This window comes from Nomascus leucogenys, chromosome 12 (genome assembly GCF_006542625.1).
Source record: "Nomascus leucogenys isolate Asia chromosome 12, Asia_NLE_v1, whole genome shotgun sequence".
NCBI lineage: Eukaryota > Metazoa > Chordata > Mammalia > Primates > Hylobatidae > Nomascus > Nomascus leucogenys.
In genome coordinates, this window is record NC_044392.1 from 17,118,225 (window position 1) to 17,136,857 (window position 18,633).

The 18,633-nt window shown below is 43.9% G+C and overlaps 1 protein-coding gene across 1 annotated transcript in view; it reads right to left on the reverse strand.

Moving 5' to 3' along the window:
- AGBL4 (ATP/GTP binding protein like 4) overlaps positions 1 to 18,633 on the reverse strand; it is a 1,461,703-nt gene that overhangs the window by 87,091 nt on the left and 1,355,979 nt on the right. The window contains exon 9 of the mRNA XM_030823879.1: positions 16,355 to 16,466. Coding sequence (XP_030679739.1) covers positions 16,355 to 16,466 — 112 coding nt within the window. The remainder of the gene's footprint in view (positions 1 to 16,354; positions 16,467 to 18,633) is intronic.

Sequence of the window (18,633 nt, forward strand, 5' to 3'; positions counted from 1 at the left end):
TTACTTAATAACTTTAGGTCTTAGTTTCCCCATCTGTAAAACAAAACAATAGGCCAGCCATGGTAGCTCACACCTGTAATCCCAGCACTTTGGGAGGCTGAGACTGGAAGATCGCTTGAGCTTAGGAGATCGAGACCAGCCCAGGCAGGAGAGTGGGACCCTGTCTCTTAAAACAAAACAAAACAAAACAAAACAAAACAAAACAAAGCAATCCCTGTCTCACAATGTTGCAATAAAGGGTCAAGTGAATGCTTGTATGTGAATGTGCTCTGAAAACTATACATCTCTGTGACAAATTAGTGAAAATACTTATGACAAGACCCATGTGCAAGTGATTCATCCCTGGGGCCTGGAGTGCATGTGCTCCAAGTCCGGTGGAAATCCTGGGAACCTGAGTTTGAGTTGCAACTCTACAGTACTACAGTCCCACTGTGTGACCTGGAGCAAGCCATCGCCGTGCCCTGGGCTGAAGTGTTCTCTCTATATGAAGGGTTAGTTTGGAGCACCTCTTTAGCTCATCTAGCTCTGAAGTTTTCTGGCTCCAAATAGGACAAAGTGATCTCTGAGACCCTAGAAGGCCAGAATTACATTATTAATTCAAGGTCAAAAGTAGCCAAGTTGGGGATGTGTACATCCTCAGGCTATGGCAACACCTGTGCAGGAACAGGAGACATCCTAAGGTCAAAACCTCTTTGCCTGTGTTAGTGTTAGCCAGCCCCTCTTAAGATCCCAGATCCTAATTTACCTAGCATGCTCAATGTTTGGAGTTCATTCTGGAGTTTTCAAACCAATGTTTCTTACAGTGGTGGGGGGAGGAGTGGGGTGCCCAAGGTAATGGAATAAATCTATTTATAATATCATTTTAACCAAAGGATAATGGACGTAATTCTGAATTTTTGTGCTTAAAAGGTGTCATCATACCAAGAAAAAAAACAAACGGGAAATCAACAGAATTTCTCCTTTCTAGGTTGGCCGCTTCCTTGCATTTTAAAGCTAAAACAAGAGACTCGGAGAAACAAGGGGCCTCTGCCTGCTGCTGGGCCCCTGGGGAGCACGCCCACCCTGCTCTGCACTAGGGTCGTTGGCCTTGGGATCAGGCAGATCTGGCTTCCACTTTGACTACCAGTTGTGTGACCTTGCAGGTTTCAACTGCTTTTCATTTGTTCTGCCATTCATCTGGCATTTTACTGATGTATTAGGCGCTATGCTCTGTGCAAGAGAGTGCAGAGGTGACGGAAACAAGAGTTTCATCCCTCAAGGAGTCCACATTTGAGGAGAGAAAACAAGCACGTAAACAGACAGATCAGTGTGGTGGGGAGTCATAAATGTGTGCAGCAGGAGAGATTATGATTAGGGGAGGGACATTCACTCCGAGCCTTAGTTTTCTCACCTTAGAAATGGGGATAATAATGCTCATTTCAAAATGTTATTAAATGGGCTAGATGAAACAGTGCCTGGCACTTAATGGATGCTTAACAAATATCAGCATTTTCCCCCTTCCCCTCTGCAGGGTCCTGAAGCCTTGTTTTCATTCACCCCACCCATGCCAGGAGGCCGAGTCACATAGCAAAGACGTCTAATAAAGATTCGCCTTACCAGTTGGAGGCTTTTTCAAGGTTATAGCCTGGAGCTAAACTCTAAGAGGAAAGAAGTTTTCCTCTTGTAACTGGGAGCCTGAGTAAGTCATTCCTCCCGACTGCTGAGTCTGCATAGGTGGTGCCAGGAGCTTAAAGCAAAGCTTTGCCCTTGAAGTGCCCTCTAGGATCAGCCAGTGAGGGCTGCTGTGTGGAGTGGCCTTAGCTGCCAATCAGCGTACAAACTCCGCCTCCAGCCTCTGTGAGAGAAGCCCCGCCCCAAGCCTCTCCTGGTGTCTGGAATCGCCCCTGGGGGATCTAGAGTATCGCATTTACTGATAATTCATTCTAGAAGCATCCTGGCTGTCGTCAGCCCTTAGGGATTATGGTAAATTGCCCCCCAACACACACAGGCACACATACCCAAACCCTCGGAATGAAGGAAATCGGCTTGCCCTCTGAAGGTTAAACCGTAAAATCCACTCGGAATGAATTGAAACCGACAAATGCAAGAAACCCTGTGAAAGAAAAGCTTCTGGAACTGGGCTGATTGTAACCCAATTAAAGATATTAGCACAGCTGTAAAAAGACTTTGCAAAGATGGGGATGGGGAGTGGCCAGAGCATTTGAGCTAATGGCTCAAACTTGCTTCTAATCTGTCCTTATTTATTTACATATTTAAATATTTTTTAAGAGACAGGGTCTCACTCTGTCTCCCAGGCTGGAGTTCAGTGGCATGATCATAGTTCACTGCAGCCTCAAACAATCCCCACTGAGCTCAAGCAATCCTCCTGCCTAAGCCTCCCTAGGATCTAGGACTACAGGTGCGCACCATCATGCTAATTTTGAATTTTTTTTGTAGAGATGGAGGCTCTCTCTGTGTTCCCCAGGCTAGTCTTGAACTCCTGGCCTCAAGCAATCCTCCTGCTTGGGTCTCCCAAAGTGCTGGGATTATAGGCAAAAGCCACCATGCCTGGCCCAGTCTGTCTTTTAAAACCTACTTGCATCGCTATTTCAATAACCAGAGCTATAGCTGTTTTTAAAATGCTTAAGTTTAAAGATGGTGATAATTGGTGATAATGAAATATTATTCAGAAGATTCCTTTGTGAAATTAACATTGAAATAGTAGCTATTGTATATTACTAAGTTTGAGCTGATAATAAATGTTAACATTTATTGAGTGCTTACAATTTACCAGCCTTACAAATGACCACACTATATAAGTGCTTGGTGGGTTTTTGTGTGTATGTGGTGTTTTTTCAATCCTCACAACACTTCTCTAAGAGATGGTATTACCCCATTTTGCAGATAGGGCTATGGAGGCTCAGAAAGGTGAGGTGGCAGGTAGAGCCAGAACTGGAAGCTAGAGACAATTTTTTACTTCAGAGTCCTTGCTCCTAATCCCTATCAGATTAAAGAGTCTGTCTCCAGTCCTTCTGGCTGACAAGGCAGTGCTGGGAGGCCAAAGACTTAGCTGACTGAGAGGGATCAAAGTAGGAAATGTGAGGTGTGCTTTAGGGAAGGGATAGGGAAATTCCCTATTATACTTATAAAGAGGGTGAAGAGTTAGAAAACTTCCTAGGACATTAGGAGCCTGAATAAGGGAAGCCTTCTGGGACAGGAATTTTGAACAGAGAAGGTAGAGATAAGATGGATGGAAAGAGAGATAGAAGGATGGCTGGTAGACAGACGAGTGGATAGATGGGTACTGAACCCAGTTTTCTTCTATCATATGGGTTGGGCTGGATTCATGAGGCTTTTATCCTGTGGACTGACCTAGAACCAGGCAATGGACTCTGATGAGTTTTGTTCTGTTTTATGAAATAAAGCTCCTCCTCATATGTGGGTGGCTAGGTCCCCTCCTCCTTCCATAATTTTTTTCTAGTTATAAAGTTAACATATACTTGTGGAAAATTGTTGGAAAGTATAAAAAAGCAGAGGAAAAAAAGCACCCTAGGACCCAGAAATACCACTGCTAACATCTAGTTTACATCCATTCTTTTTGTGTATGTTTTAAAGCTAGTTGTTATATATGTCTTAACATATAATACATATGCAACTTTGTCTTCTGCTTTTTTCCACTTAAAATTATAGCATAAGCATTTTAACAATAATATAAACTCTTCATAAACATCCATTGTATGAATGTGTCATGATTGACTCAATCAGTTTACCACTGTTAGGCATTTAGATTTTCCTGGGTTTTTCACTATTTATAAATAATTATTCTGTGGCCATTTTTTTTGCATAAATCCTTATTCACACTTTAGATTTTTTTAAAGTCTAGGTTTCTAGTACTGCAATTGCCGGCTCAAAGCTTTAAACACAACAATATATTTTACAACCCAGAAACTCATAGTAAGATTTTTTTTCTCTTTCTTGAATTCTGTGTCTTTCTACTCCCTGAAGTGTTGTCATCCATGGCTCCCAGGGTCAAGTCCAAGCTTCCTGGTGTAGCCCACAGGGCTCTCTATGACTTGTCTCTACCTGCCACCCAGCCTTGCCTCCTGCCCCTTCTCCACGTGCTCCCCTGGTCCAGTCCAGCAAATCAAACTGCTTGTAATTCCCTAAATATGTTCATCTGCCTAACGCCTGTGTCCTCACATATGCTGCTCCCCTGCCTGTAATGCTTCCCCCAGTCTTTGTCTAAAAAAATCCTACTCTCCCTTCAAAGCTTATCTCAGAGGTTACCTCTTCCAGAAAGCCTTGCCTGACCCCTAAGTCTAGTTCAGATGACCCTACTTTACCCACATGGTACCTGGAGCACTTGTCTATCATTAACATGTGCTACCCTGTGCTTCAATCATTGGTTGACTTGGTCTGGAGCTCCAGACCAGAAGTTTGCAAACTTTCTATGCTAAAGGAATCTTTTATTCAAATACATTTTTTTGTTTTTTTTTTTTTTTTGAGATGGAGTCTTGCTCTGTCACCTAGGCTGGAGTGCAAATGGCACAATCTCGGCTCACTGCAACCTCCACCTCCCGGGTTCAAGGGATTCTCATGCCTCAGCCTCCTGAGTAGCTGGGACTACAGGCACCCACCACTGTGCCCGGCTAATTTTTGTATTTTTAGCAGAGATGTGGTTTCGCCATGTTGGCCAGGCTGGTCTCAAACTCCTGACCTCTGGTGATCCACCCGCCTTGGCCTCCCAAAGTGCTGGGATTACAGGCGTAAGCCACTGCACCTGGCCTCAAATACACTTCTTATACTAATAATAGTTAAATTTTTTTGAGAATTATGTGCCTGGCACAATGCCTTAAGTAAGTCACAGGCATCACCTCACTTAATCTTCAAAACAACTCCTTACAAACAAGGACACTGAAGCTCAGAAAGGTTAAGGAAACTGCCCAAGGTAGCAAAGTTATTGAGTCAACGTTGAATTGAGATTTAAACCCAGGCCTGAGCCTGAGCTCTTAACCACAAACATCCTGCTCTGGGTAAAATGGAGAGAAGCCCCCTCAGACCCCTTGCAACTTTTCTAAGAATAGTTTGAAAACTACTGCTCTAATCTAGATCATCAGCCCCTTGAGCGAAGGGACCGTTATTTGCCATTGTGTTCTAGCATACAATGCCTGCACTCAGGAAATCTTTAATGGGTAAATGAAAGACTTTTTTCTTTTGAAGATTACTGTTTAGGGAAGATTATCTACACACTTTAGTAGCCTTCAAGTGAAAGCAAGCCTAGAAAGACTTGCTGAGCGGTAGAGCATCAAGGCTCATTGGCCAGAAGGCCCGTCCATACTCAAGCTGATAAGACTTCCCACAGTCAGACACTTGGGACCAGTACAAGAGTTGGGAGATGGGCATTAGGACTTAAAGAAAATAGGGGCAATTTCCTGATAGAAGGTTAAACACTTCATTCTTGCTGGAAGGAGTGATTAGCCTGGTCCTTTTCTTATCAGAATTCAGCTGTTTCCACCACAGTAAATAATGGACTAATTAGGCATCTGGCTTACTTGATTTCCCATGGCTAAGGCCAATTTCTGATGTGCAATATGCCATTTGATGTACCAGAGTGAATTTGTCTTCGGCTTGAGAGCCTCTCAACGGCAACAAGCAAAAATAACTCTTGGAGAAGTTCCACACATGCTGAACACAAAACACCCTAAAATGTAACCTGTAGTCTGCAGCCTGCTCAGCTGAGTCCCTAATGGGGTAGCAGGCTATATGCAGATCGCAACCTGCTCAGATGGGGGCATGGAAAGGGAGGAGTATATGGAAGGAGTAACAAATGGATGGAGTGGGTTAACTGGAAAAATTCCTGGAAGAGATGACCTGGGGTACACTGGAGTGGTTTGGTAACTGACAAAAGGTGATTGCAGGAGTGTCAGACTACACAGAGACTCTTTTTTAGCTCATTTGTGGCCTGGGTAATTGAGTGACCATGGGACATAGAAAATGGAGAAGTAAATTTGGTCTAATTTTGAAACCAGTGTAAATTGAACAGATATCAGCAGCAGAGAGGGAGCAAAGAAGAAACTTTAGAATCTGTGGGTTTCTGATGGAGATTCTATGTGGGTGGATTCTAATGCTCCAGAATTTCCAAATTTGTGAGCTTGAGAAGAGATTCCATGTGTGGGAGCTCTTTGTAACAGAGGATCAGCAGGGGCAAAATATGAAGGAAAGATTAGTTAATGGAAATGAAATACAGTGAGAGAGAATTATAGAGGTTTGGAAGTTGAGAGTGCAATGAATTTCTCTGGGATGTTTCAGTGCTGTCTTGCTGGGAAATGATGGGTCAGATAAGGGAGCTACCAAGATTTCCCTAAACACTCATTGAGTGCCTACTAAGTGTTGGACTCTGCCAAGAGATGGAGAAACAAAATGAAAAAGACACAATTTTTGTATTTGAGAAGCTCAAAGAATAAAGGAGGCAGACAGGGAAACGATCACTAAAACACAGCATGATGTGCACCTTAACCAGGGGGTTTACCCAGCTCTGTGGGATGCCTGCAGGAATCCAAACAACTACCCTCTAGAGAGACTGCATTTTGATCAGTCAACTGCTCAAGAGGTTCTCACTGAGCTACCAATAAGCATCTGGCCCTGGCCAGGGCAGCAGGGAGGTGAAGGTAGATCCTTTGCACTGGAGGGGTTTGCAGAAGAACAAAGAAATGAGGGTTCACTGTGGAACAAAGTATACAGGGAACCCTTGAAGATGATAGGCTTGTAGGTGGGTTCTAAAGAGTAAGGAGGATTTTGAGAGTGTCATTTGGCTTGGAACGTTTTTTTCTCCACTTTACTCAGTGAATTTGTATTTTAACAAGTCTGTTCAGATGTTAATTCCAGGCGTGTGTGTGCGCATGACAGTGTCTTGCTCTATTGCCCAGGCTGGAGTGCAATGGCGTGATCATAGCTCACTATAGCCAAGAACTGCTGAGCTCAAGGGATCCTCCTGCTGCTGCCTCCTAAGTAGCTAAGACTTACAGGCCTGCATCACCATACCCAGCTAATTCATTTTTTCTTTCTCCTTCCTTCCTTCCTTCCTTCCTTCCTTCCTTCCTTCCTTCCTTCCTTCCTTCCTCTTTCTTTCCCTCTCACTCTTTCTTTCTTTCTCTTTCTTCTTTTTTGTTGTTTAGAGATGGGGTCTCACTTTGTTTCCCAGGCTGGTCTCAAACTCCTGGCCTTAAAAAGTGATCCTCCCACCTCAGCCTCTCAAAATGCTGGAATTATAGTCATGCATTTCCAGGTTTTAATAAGTGATTTTCTTCTTTCCTGCCTGCCTTTTCTCCCTCTCTCCCAACACACATTCATTGAGGGCCTGTCCCCTGTGCTGGGTGGTGGGGATATAAAAATGACTAATGCTAAGGCTAAGCCCTTAATAGAGTTACAGTGTGTAGTGGAGTATGGGAGCTGGGGCTGGGGGACAGTGAGGTAAGTGCTGCAATAGCCAGGTGCGTAAAGTCTATTCTCATATACCTGCTACTAAAGGTTATGTATATGCATAGTATCTAATCCTAACAGAAATTCCAGGAGATGAGCATTGCCATTCCCAATTTACAAATAGGGGAACTGAGGCATAGAGAGTGTAATGGGCTGGACTCAAAGAGAACCTTCTAGAAACTCTACATTTGGAGTAATATGTATCTAGTCAGTAGTTGAGAGGTATCCAGAGTTTTTCGGGATGAAAAGGTGTTGCAGAAATTGAAGGAGGCAACCTGCTTGACAGGAATATTACTCTGAAGCATGAAATCCATCTCTACCCTGCTTTTTGCTGGAGTCAAAGTCAAAATCTAGAGTTAGAAAAACCATGTCTTTTATCACAGGTGGGAGAAGTTGCCCTTCACAAAAGTAATGATTTCTCTTAAAATGCCTTAAAGTTTCATAAACCATCTTGAACTGTTGTTCGAAAAACTGTAAAAAATTCATGAATCCAAAGTACCCTATGTTCTCAGAGCCCCCTGTACAATATCACATTTACTTCAAGTCTTTATTTCCATATTGAACCTTTCACCCCAGTGGCTACTTACTGATTTCCTGGGCCATGTAGGTAGGAGCGGAAAACTGTTTGAGCAGACCTAAGTGTGCAACCCATGGTGCTGGTGTGGGTGCTTTAATCTATCCCTCATGGCACCTCTAGCAGCTGGCTGCCGTCTGAACATTTCAACAGGACATTCCTCTCCACCCAACTCCAGGGCAAGAATCCTTCCTCGCCTTTATAAAACACTTTCCCATTCACATATATTGGATCTTGCTCTACAACTGGTGAGGTAGGCAGGTCAGAGATTGTTCTTCTCTTTTAGCAGATGAGCACACTGAGGCTTTGGAAACTAACGTTTATAGAGTATCTGATTTGTACTAAGCACTTTCATTAAGCATCCAATCAGTCTGTCCTTCTCTGGCAGCAGCCAGGACTTTTATGCCTTGTGGAAGTTCTGCCCATCAGTGGATCAAAGCTATACCCAACAGATATCTCTATCTGGCACAGAAAGCTGGAGCCAGAGGGGCTCTTTGGAGACCAATCTTCAACCTCTACTATGTGTAGACAAGGGGGAAAGTAAAGCCCTGGAGAGGGTAAGAGACTCACCTATGAGCACCAAGCAAGTGAGTGGTTCAGCCACCCTGGCGGAGGACTTCGTATTCCCAACCCCATTTACTGCCACACAGTTTCAGCTGCTCCCTGCAGGGAACCTCTGCGATAATCAAGTCAGGAGACATGGGGATGGAACAAGGTTTGGGGACCCACAGTCCAGTTCCCAGAGTTGCTAAGGCCTCAGTGACACAGTCTGCAAGTGCCCTAGGGATGTGATTTTTAACAGGGGTGGTTCTGTCTTTTCCTAGGGAGTGATAAACATCCCGCCATAGGGGGTAAAGAATTACCTGACCCAGAATGCCATGGCTATGGCCTCCTGTCCTCTTAGTTTATTTCTGAGTGTGTATGTGGGGTGTATGAGGGGTATCCTTTACCCCTCACCCTCCACAAAGTGGGTTTACTCCTTCCACAAAAAGACTCTCCTCCGGGCCCATGGACTCGAAAGCCTGTCAGGTATGGACACTCGGGTCCCTTGGTTTCTAGTGAGGAGTTGCCATCTGAGGGCCTTCTAGCCTGGTGACCCAGTGGGACCCCTGCTTCCCCTAAGGACAGACCTCGGTTTAATTGAATGGTGAAACTGCGCTGTGTGTTTTTGTATGTCTCCTTGGTGTAATTATGTAGAACCACATACTTTTTTATGTGCCTGTTTTTATTTACCATGTTTATGTTTTTATGTATACGTATTTTCTGTTTGATATTTGCGAATGTATGTGTTTTCTGCATATGGCTATGTTGCGTGCTTGTGTGTGTGTATCTGTGTGTGTATTTTGTGGGTTGGTGTGAATGAGTGCTGGTTCTGTGTGTGTTATTTGACCATGTCACCAGCTGCTCTGTTTGTCAAGTAAATGTGTTATAATTTATTTATTTGACAGAAAGAGAGCAGCTTATCTTAAGGACTGCAGGAGGCAAGAAAAGAAAAGAAAAAAAAAAAAAAGCCAGCCCGTGTTGCTCTATTTTAAAAACTGCTCTGCGTTGTTATGGCAGCTAATTTTCCTTAAATGATTTAAGGAAACGGATCTGTCTAAAAGAGCTGCAGCCAAGTTGTTATAGCAACACAGGCAGCAGCTGAGGAGGGCCTTTCTCCTCTAGTAAACGGGGGAAAATCACCTCGGAGCATAGAAACCTCTCAAAATAGCAACTTTGGGTTCTGAGGGACTCAGGAGGTAAAGGAAAGGGCTGGTGGAAACCCATTCACCTCCCCAGACAGACCCTGGGGGGTTCTTCTTAGCAACAGCCTTTTAACTTGAGTTGGGATCTCATCATTCTTACCTCGACTATGGCAATAAGCACCTACCTGGTCTCCCTTCTTCCCACGTAGTATCACCTCTTTTGATCCACTCTCCACACTGCAGCCTTGGTAATTTTCTAAAGCACGCATTGTTTATTCATCAGTGCATTCATCATTCAACAGAATATTCTCTACAGTGCCGGGTTCTGTGCTAGGTTCTGGGAGTACAGAAAGGTACTGAATGAAATGAATAGGGCATGTTTTTGAACAGCATGCCAGGGAACACTAGCCTTTATTCCAGAAGTAATGCAGGCCCACTGAAAGAATTTAAAGCAGGGAAGACAGACCCAGGTGGATTTAAGTTTTAGAATGACTCCGAGATTTCTAGGTTGAAGGATCGAGTGGCTGGAAATGCTATTCATTGATCTCTCTTTCTCTTGCTCCAGCGTTTTTGAGGACTCTCCACTGACTACTCTGATTTTCAAGACTGAGAGAGGATATATGATGGAATATTCCTAACAAGTGGCACTTTGTTTCATTGCTTTGATTTTTTTTAGTCGTGATATTTAATTTAATTAAAAATCAATTTAAAAGAGGGCCTGAGACCTTGATTTTAGTAAGAAGAGAGCATTGGGCCATAGGAAGAAGCCAAATGCCTTGGGGCAGTGTTCAAACCCATCCATGGGCTTCCTCAGCCTGCACCTCACATGCCCTCCTCACAGCTACCTGTTATAAATCCTGCACACCAAGCCCAGAAGCAGAGGTCTTCCACCTCCATTCCATTGCTCAGATTTTCCTGGAATGCCCTCTCCCTTTTCCCTTTAACTTCCCTTCTCTCCAAAGCTCAGCCACCTGATGAAGTATTACCAGTCTCCGAAGGGCCAGTACAAATGCAGATTTCTCAAAAAAGCTTCCTTGGATCACCCACCCCCCACCCCCACAAGGATTAATCTCTTTCAGCCCCATGTTTCCAAAGCACTGTGTTTGCTTAATTGTAGCACACCTTCCTGACTGCCTGGAATTAAAATTTCATAAGGGTCTGGCCTTCTTATCAGATTGTAAGCTTCTCCTGACCTGGGACTCTGCCCTGTTAATCTCTCTAACCCCAGAGATAGCTCAAGAGTCTTGCAAATGGGAACATTGAAAAATGTGTGCTGCAGTCAATTAACTGAGGATTTTAAAGCAAACACTACTTTGTTATTTAGCTTCATCAAACACTGGGTGCACCTGACAAGTACCTCGTTAGATGCTAGTGGAGTTGCAGATGGATGGTCCTAGGAAGCCCATTCACATATGGGCTTATCTTTCTAAGATCATAACTGGATATAGCTGTGAGAGGAGGGCCCTGTCTGTGGCCTTGTGGGTGAGTGACTGGTTGTGTGGCTGATTGTGTGATGTGAAGTCACTGTCATACTCTGTTGTGTGTGTGCTAGGAGAAAGCCAAACTCCCATGGACAGCGGGTAAGCTCTCACCTGAAAGGTAATATCATTTCTGGTGCTAATTAGATCTCAGAATTGGAAAGAGAGACCTGGATTACAGAAGAGTTAGAACTGGCTCCCTGGTCTTTACCACCACTAAAGATTTCAAAATGTCTAAGCGCAGCTCCCAAACAAGACGTGGTTAGATGGTGAGGGCAGGTTAGGGACTGGGAAGACAAGGGATCTGGGATCTGAGTGAACCCTTGATGGCCGTAGAGAGCTAATTTCAATGCGGGGGGTAAAATGAGGTAGATGCCGAGTCCAGGACTGAAGCAAGTACGTGAAGATTATCAGAATCCTCTCTCATGGGAATGGGAGTGGGTGATGCCATCTCAGGTTCTATCCCTGAGAATGTTGGACAATCTCAGCAGGTTGCAAGGAAACCTCTGTCACCAGATCAGAGCCTTCATTAAAGGAGGGCACAGTGATGGTGGCAGTGGGATCAGGGGATACTCTGAGGGAGAGATGAGATTGGGGAGGGATCTGTGGTTCAATTCTTCCTTTTATCAGGAAAGTCTTCTAAAACCAAGTCACAGAAGCTCTAGGTTCACTTCATCATTTGCTCAACATTTATCCTGAGCACCTGCTTACAGCCAGGTCCCTGCTGGGCACCAGAGGCCCTGAGATGAGTTAACCAGACCCTTTCCCTGGGAGACAATCAATCACAACTGACAAACAGAGAGGCCAGGCCACAGTGTCCACAGGCAGCTATCATGGGAGTGGAGAATGAAACACTTTATGTCTCAGATCCACGGTAGTCCTCTTGGTTAAACACTTCGTTTTCAAGATCATCATTTAATACCCAATGTCCTCAAGGGGGTAAGATTTTAGTGAGCACAGGGCTAGGAAAGCAGCCTTTGAAGTCAACGTCATCACTAATACAAGGACAGCAGGCTCCTGTTTCCAGGTTAGAAGCACACAGAAGGGCTCATTCCAGAAGCCTTCCAGTGCAGGCCAGACATATCGCTTCAGGTCTACTGTACACTGAGCACCTCTAAAGATGAATGCATCACTTGGCCATGTACTAACTGTTCCTCCTGGGTTCCCATCTCAGGAAAAGTGCCACACTACTCAGCTGCCCAAGTCAAAACCATAGGGATCATGCAAGACTCCTTCCTCTCCCATCAGCCACAGTCACCATGTCCCTTAGGTCTGGCTCCTTATTACCTCTAGACTCCTCTTCTTCCTTTTCAACTCCACAGCAGCAAGCTCTAATGGTCTCACGGTCTCTAGTTTGGCACCGTCCAAATCTATTTTTCTAACAGGCACCAGAGGGTTCTCTCTGAAATGCAAACCTGATTTGTCAATTCCCTGCTTAAAATTCTCAGTGGCTCCCCATTCCCATGAAAATAAAGTCCAGATTGCTCCCTGTGTCATAACGACCTCTTCTGTCTGCCCCTGGTACCAGCCACGCTGAATAACTTCCAGTCTCCTGAGTACGCCACCCTCTCAGGGCAGGTGCACATGCTGTTTCCTCTGCCTAGAAAGTTCTCCCTGACCTGAGCATCCCTCATGTATCAGCTCAGGTGTTGCCTCCTGGGTTGGGCTCCCACAACCCCTGTGCTTCATTCTATAAATGCACCTAGAATAACTGTCTGTAAATGTCTGTCTCCACCAGGCTGTGAACTCCTCGGCACCCAGCACAGGGCCTGAAGGAATGACAGTTAATGTTGGAGGGTCTTGCTGATTCTCTGCTTGTTGATTCTGTGGGCAGAAGGCAACCTGGACAGGATGAGTGAGGCTGTGCATTTAGAGGCCCAGAAGTTGTTCTGGCAGTTCAGATAGTTCAGGGTTGAGTGACTATGTATGTGACACTGAAGTTCAGGTGCAGAAATGCACTTAAAGCTCTTAGGGCAGATGCCTCAGGGCACTGCAGTGTTTGCAGCTGGGCCCAAAGATGTCTGAAGTCAAATGTGAATTCGAATCAGATCCAGGTGATGGTTGTTGAGGGTCTGCTACACACCAGCACTGTGCTAGGTGTTTTTGCATCATTATTATTATATTTTTTGAGATGGAGTCTTGATCTGTCACTCAGGGTGGAGTGCAGTGGCGCAATCTTGGCTCACTGCAACCTCTGTTTCCCAGGTTTAGGTAATTCTCCTGCCTCAGCCTCCCGAGTAGCTGGGATTACAGGCATGTGCCACCATACCTGGCTAATTTTTTTTGTATTTTTAGTAGAGGCCGTGTTTTTGCCATGTTGGCCAGGCTGGTCTCGAACTCCTGACCTCAGGTGGTCCGCCTGCCTCAGCTTCCCAAAGTGCTGGGATTATAGGCATGAGCCACTGCATCTGGCCTCGCATCATTTTTAGTAGAGAGAGTGTCTAATTTATCATCCAAATCAGAACAATTTTGAGAGTGAAAAGAGGGCATTGTTAAAAGATACTCCAGGACAGTAGGTATAAACCAGAACTGCCCCAGGAAAGCCAAGACTTATGACCATTCTACCTAGAAGTCATACTTTGTGCTTTTGTTCTTGGTAACCCCTGACACATCTTATAAATATATATTTATCAGTATTTACTTGTTTAAAGTCTATTTCCCCACTATATTGCAAGGGTTAGGGTTTTTCTTTTTCACTAGTAGAACCTCAGTGCACATAGGAAGCCCATATATAAATAAATAGAGAAGAAAGGAAAAAATGGAGTAAAAGATTGAGTGAGGAGAGAGTGGGGAAGAGAGGAAGGAACTGAGGGAGCTGGGATCCTATTCCAGGCCAGCTTGACTCCTATATTAGTGCTCCACACCCTTGCTTGAGGCATAAGTGAGTAGCCTTTCAGTAAGAAAATGGCTTATACAACTAGCTCAGCACCCAAGATGTACTTATTAAGATCTAACCAGCTGATGATCAATGTATTCATGACGCAGATCATTTCCTAACATCTCTGTAGCTCACTCTTGCTGGATCCGTGTTTTTCAGCATGAACGAGTGCCCAGTTGTTTGTGAGTAAATCAATAATTAATGACAGCAATGGCATGCTGAAGCCTTTTCCTCTTTAGCAGCCCTAACCTACTTCCCTTGTGTTCCTCCCCCAGGCTGCCCCCAAACTCCCATTTCTCTCTTTGGGGATTTATCTAAAATACCACTTGGTTCAATGGCTTCCACTCTGTCACTCCTTCTGGTCCAATGTCATTTTTTTCTTTGTTTGGTTTGTTTTTTACTGTGCCTCATCGTCCTACCTAGGAATAATTGTTTTGTATCTATAAACCATATTGCATTTGGCATAACAGGATTTTCTGTGTTCAATCCAATTCAACTCAACATGCAGTTATTGAATATCTATTATCAGCCAAATCAGAAAAAAAATGTAGGAGCTTGTTCTCTTTGAGAAGGAAGTATTGCAATTCTATCAGGGAAACTGCAGTCAACACAGAAGCCTGGGAGGGCAGAACTCTGCAGACTACAGATTCTTCCTGAGAAAATCAGAAGCAGCTTCTCTCTGCAAGGAAAGCTGATCAGGATGACATTGAGAGGTCAGGGACAAGTTCATGTCTGTAAGAACTAGGAGAAGACAGTGGGGTTTCAAAGCTTAGACAAAGGCAGCAAACCACAATCATTCTATCTCTGCATATGGATTTGGCGAGCACAGTTCACACCTTCTTTTACAGACAAAGAAGGATGAGCTGGCAAAGGAAGCAAATATCCTAGGGTTATGGTTATGCAAGCCCTGACACAGAAGGTATACTGTGAAAGGACCTAGGAAAGCAAAATGTACATAGGAGGACCAAGATAACAGTTGAGTTTCATAGCCAAGAAAACTACATTGCACCTCAGGACTGACTTTTTCATTAATCCCTGCTCTAATATATGCATTTGTTTTTAAGCACGCTTTTCTATCTGATCAATACCTATGTTGCTCTTTAATTCAGGAAATTTTCACTGGCGTCCTCAACGAGGGTCAGTAGAATGGGTTACATTGGTGCATCTCTGAAGTACCCCAATTGTGTGACTTTTGTTGTCTTAGCAATCACCATCTCTCACCTGACAGCAATCGTGGGTCATAAAATCAGTCATTTAAGTTGGAAGGTACTCAAATGGAATTTCACTAGAATGTCTTCCAACAATTGAGTCTCCTCTGTGCACCCTTTTGGACTAAAAGTTGAACACTTTTAGTAAAGCAAAGCTCACAGCTCACACACACACACTCCATTCTCAGGCAGCTACGGTTGTTAAAAAGTTCTATTTCTGTACCTATTCCCATATCCCTCACCTGAAAAAAAGGTCTGTCCCCCGCATTCTGCGATAGCTCTTCAGAGACAGAATACTGTGGTTTGCTTCATTTCGATAAGCTATGAAACACCGCAGTCTTCTCCTATTTCTTACAAACAAGAACTTGCCCCAGGGAGAAAACTTGGTGTGAACACCCACCGATCTGTCTGCCTATGTCCCCTTCTTTCTTCTGAAATGGTAGGCCCTCTTTTCTGCAAACAGGTACCAACCCACCCTCCAACTCCATCCACATGGTTCCAGAGAGGCTGCCTTGTCCTTGCATATTCTTGTCTCCTGAGCCAGAATTGACTCACCCAGAAGTGGGCATGTCCACCCAACTAAGTCAATTACAATCCTTTTGGAACTGGAATTGGAAAATGAGCGTAAGTTACTGTAGTGTTGAGAACCTTTGGATGTGACACTCAGCAGTCATGTTCCCTATGTGTAGAAGAAGCCAGGTTACAGTCTTCAATTACATGACATGCACTTGGTATTCTTCTAATAAATTCTCTATTTTGCTTATACTAATTCAAGTTGTATTTCTTTAGCTTGTAGCCAAAGATCCCTGACAAATATGGATACACTCCAATATATTTCCTTTAACCCTCCAGACCTCCAAAACTGAATCCACTATTTGTGAGAGGTTGCAGGAAAACAGATTGGGAGAAGGTCCTTGGGTCTGTTGGATTCAGAGAAGAGCAGGCCTAGTGCCTCCCTGGTTTTAGCTATGTATTCCTAATTTGCAGCTTCTAGTGGACTTTCCCAATACAACGCTGCCCTTTCCCAGATCAAGCCATAGATCAGCAGCTGTGGAGGGCATTCAGTTACTTACTGGGTCGTTGTACATCTGGACGATGAGTTGTTTCACTCCATGAAGGGTAGGGTGGACCCATGGAGAGGGATCCAGCCAGTGACGATTCAGATCAAACCCCATCAGAGAACACCTAGGCAGTACCCGAAGTAAGAGTCAATATAGACAAGATAAGCTGAGCTTCTCACCTGTCAAAATATGCTTATGAGTAGGAGCAGTAATTATGTCACTTACCTAGCATTTATCATTTTCCAGAGACAGTTCTAAGTACTTTATATGAGTTAATTCTTTCAGTGTCATCAACAACCCTGTGAGGTCACTACTATTGCAATTCTCACTTTGCAGAGTAAGAAACTGAGTCACAGAGAGATTCAAAAGTATTTCTGTGGTGTAGCCTCATGTCAGCATCCATAGACACATGACCCATAGACACATATGCACATCTTCTCCACACTGCAGCTGAGAAAAATGCTCAGGCCACAACTACTGGTGTTCCCATTATGCCTCTTTGCTCACACCTATAGCTAATCCATTCTCTCTACCTTCAAAATACACCATAACCCAACACCTTTTTACCACTTCCTCTGGCATTACCTTGAGTGTGGGCCAAGGTCCAGAGAATTGTGATCATATTTTACCTGGTCTTCTTGTCTTCTTGCCTCCTCCCACCTCACCTTCCATGACAGTGTACAGCAGAAGACTGAAGATTTCCAGACATTTTAGGCTTGGACTTGGATTCAAGTGCTCCAGTTACATAGGTTTATGTTCTTTCCCTTCCTTTGCTGAGCCTAGAGAGCTAGGTGCATGTGTGGATTTGAGGAGACCAGGTCATAAGCCTTCTCTTTTCAAATGCCTCTTTCCTCAGTGCCCCTGGAGGGACTGGGACAACCCCATTTCTTATCACTGTGCTATGCTACTTTTGTCTCAGTGAGAACCAGAGAATAACATGAAAACTTCTGGGAACATCCTTTGGCTCCACATTCAGATTTTCACTAGCATCCTGCCTAGCCTCTCTGACAAGTCCATCCTTCGTGAGTGTGGGATAATGCTCCCATGGTATGCAGAGGAGATATCACTGAGTTCAGTCCCCCTGTTCTGCGGATGGTGTACTACGTGACCCTGGGCAAGTCCCTTGCTCTCTCAAGGCCTACGTTTCCCCAGCTACAAGTAGAGAAGGAGCTTCTACAAATGGACCACAAGCTTTTCAAGAGCCTCTTTCATCATGGGCTACGCTCTCCGTACCCTACATCCTCAGTGGAGAGGAGTGCACAAAGAAATGTCTTCTCTGTTCCGAGATTTCCATAAGAGCAGTGATGCCTAGATACCAACCATTCTCTGTGCTCTAAACAGAGGGGATCACTGATGCTCACCTTCTAGGCCAGCAAGTTACCTCCTGACCTTGAACTTGCAAAGGGGTCCCTTTTTCATTTGCCATTATGACATGAGCATGTTTCTTTGTTAGTAAACTCTTTGTAACTAACATTGTAATAGTGTTATAATATGACATATTATCCCATCATATGAACCCCCATAATTCATTTAGCCATTTCCCCACTGTGGCACATTTATTTTGTTTTCAATGCTGCACTATTTTCAAAATGAACTGATGAATATTGTAATCCCTAAAGTTTTCTCCACATTTCAGAATTTTTTTCTTAGAACAGTTTCCAGAAGTAGAACAGCTTGGTAAGAGGATTGACTGACTGTAAAATCACTATTAAAAATGAAAAATGGTCCTTAATATAGAAAGTAAAAAAGAAAAAAGTAACATCACCTTCCTCTCACTCAACTATAACTCCTGTTAGCCTTCGATGTAGTTCCTGCCATCTTTTCTTTCTGAGCTTATAGTGGTATGTGAAGCAGTAGCTAACATTTAAGAAGTGCTTACTGTGTAGCTTTACACGAATTATCTCATTTCATTTTCACTTTTATGCCATACAAGTCCTGTATTATCATTTTACAGAGGAGAAAAAATGGCTTAGAAAATGTAAATAACTTTCTCTAAGGTCACCGAGGTACTATGTAATGGAGTTAGAATTTGAACTCAGGTCAACCTGATTCTCAGAGTCCAAAATCTTACCAATTGCTCTCCTTACTCTGCTCTCCTCTGACTACACTAAATTGTCTTTCAGAGAGAAAACATTCAATGCTGGGACTAGTGCCTTGATCTACAGACATATTCATGCAGTTCTTAAATATGCTTATCTGAAGTATTGCTACTCATGAAAGTGATTAAGGACAGACAGAGAGCCTCACAGCCACACTCATCTGAAACCTGCTCAGGGTAATTCGGCCAGCAT